We start from the raw sequence: 1,820 nt of genomic DNA, 5'->3' as shown, positions 1-1,820 counted from the left end.
CCTGTTTATCCATAAGATTTACGAAGAAGAGCCTCAAACTATGCTGAACTCACCCATTCGGCCCAAAACTTCATGAATGCAGAAGACATAATCATTGCCAAGAAAAGGAAAAGAATGGAAGCAAACACTCAGTGCCACCCCGAATAAGGTCCTCATCAGAAGAAGGGACGAACAGAAGATAGGAAAGACCGAAACAATAAAAAGGCAAGTCCTTCAGCGCAGAATCAACAGTATATGCCGTTGAACATGCCGCTCGAGCAAGTCCTTATGCAAATTAAGGATGATCCTTCCTTGAAGTGGCTGGAGAAAATGAAGGGAGATCCCAACAAATGCAACAGAAATAAGTATTGTCGCTTCCATAGAGATCATGGGCATGACACAGACGAATGTTTCGATCTAAAGCAGCAGATTGAGAATCTTGTAAGACAAGGGAAGTTAAGAAACTTCCTTGGACGAGACCATAAGGACGAGAAATTGAAAGGGAAGGTAAAAGAATCATCGCGACTACCGCTTGGAGAAATAAGAGTTATTATTGGGGGAAGTTCAACAGGTCAATCGTCCAAGGCAAAAAAAGCATACCTGAAGGTAGTACAGAACGTCCAACTTTCTAGACGATCACCAAGGGCAAGGACCACGGACAAGCAGGCGATCACTTTTACGGATGAGGATGCGGAGAGAATTCACCACCCTCATGACGACGTTATTGTCATCACCTTGGTTATTGCTGACTACACAACTAGAAGAGTACTGATAGACAATGGAAGCTCGGCATACATTTTGTATTATCCAACTTTTCAGTAAATGAGGGTTGGACGAGACCAGCTCCGTCCAGTACACTTGCCTCTAGTGGGTTTCAGAGGAATGAAGGTACAGCATGTAGGCACCGTTACATTGCTAGTGGTGGTGGGGGCATATCCGCAGTAGGTAACCAAAGATGTAAATTTCCTTATTATAGATTGCTCGTCCTCTTACGATGCCATAATTAGAAGACCAACTCTAAATAGTTGGAAGGCAGTCACATCCACTTGCCACTTGTCAATTAAGTTCCCTACGAAGCATGGGGTAGGACAAGTGCAAGAAGACCAACTGGCAGCAAGAGAGTGTTCTTTGGCCATGCTCGCCATGGATGAGCAAGTGCAGATGATGAGCATCGAAGAAAGGAGAATTGTGACTGAACCCACCGAAGTGTTAGAAGATATTTTCTTAAATGAGAACAACCCTGAAAGGTGTACCAGGATTGGGGCAGATCTAGAAGAAAAGATTAAGAAGGACCTCGTCTAGTTTTTGAAGAAAAACAATGATGTATTTGCTTGGAGTCATGAGGATATGCTGGGTATAGATCCTAATGTCATCACCCACCGTCTAAACGTATGTCCTTCCTCTAAGCCAGTGCAACAAAAGAAAAGGGTGTTTACCCCCGAGAGAGATAATGCTATTAAAGACAAAGTTCAGAAGTTGATAGCGGTGAAGTTTATACGAGAAGTGTACTATACAGATTGGTTGGCCAATGTAGTAATGGTCAAAAAGGCGAACGGCAAGTGGAGGATGTGTGTAGATTTTACTAATCTAAACAAGGCTTGCCCCAAGGACAGCTATCCATTTCCGCACATTGATCAACTAGTGGATTCTATAGCAGGCCATAAATTACTTAGTTTTATGGATGTTTTCTTAGGATACAACCAAATAAGGATGGACGAGGCCGACCAGGAGAAAACATCCTTTGTTACTAGTCAAGACTTATTCTGTTATGAAGTAATGCCCTTTGGCTTGAAAAACACTGGAGCAACATACCAACGACTAGTCAACCACATGTTCCGTCC

The 1,820-nt window shown here is 43.0% G+C and overlaps 1 protein-coding gene across 1 annotated transcript; it reads left to right on the top strand.

Annotated features, from left to right (window-relative positions):
* The first annotated feature begins 246 nt into the window (after positions 1-246).
* LOC112036064 (uncharacterized) lies at positions 247-801 on the top strand. The gene has a single exon (XM_024068892.2). It carries the CDS (start codon positions 247-249, stop codon positions 799-801), a length of 555 nt encoding a protein of 184 aa, XP_023924660.2.
* Positions 802-1,820: the final 1,019 nt, after the last annotated feature.

This window comes from Quercus suber, unplaced genomic scaffold (genome assembly GCF_002906115.3).
Source record: "Quercus suber isolate HL8 unplaced genomic scaffold, Cork oak 2.0 scaffold_22, whole genome shotgun sequence".
In the NCBI taxonomy this organism is placed as follows: Eukaryota; Viridiplantae; Streptophyta; class Magnoliopsida; order Fagales; family Fagaceae; genus Quercus; species Quercus suber.
The sequence above is the reverse complement of the archived record's forward strand: the minus strand, read 5'-3'. Positions and strand labels throughout refer to the sequence as shown.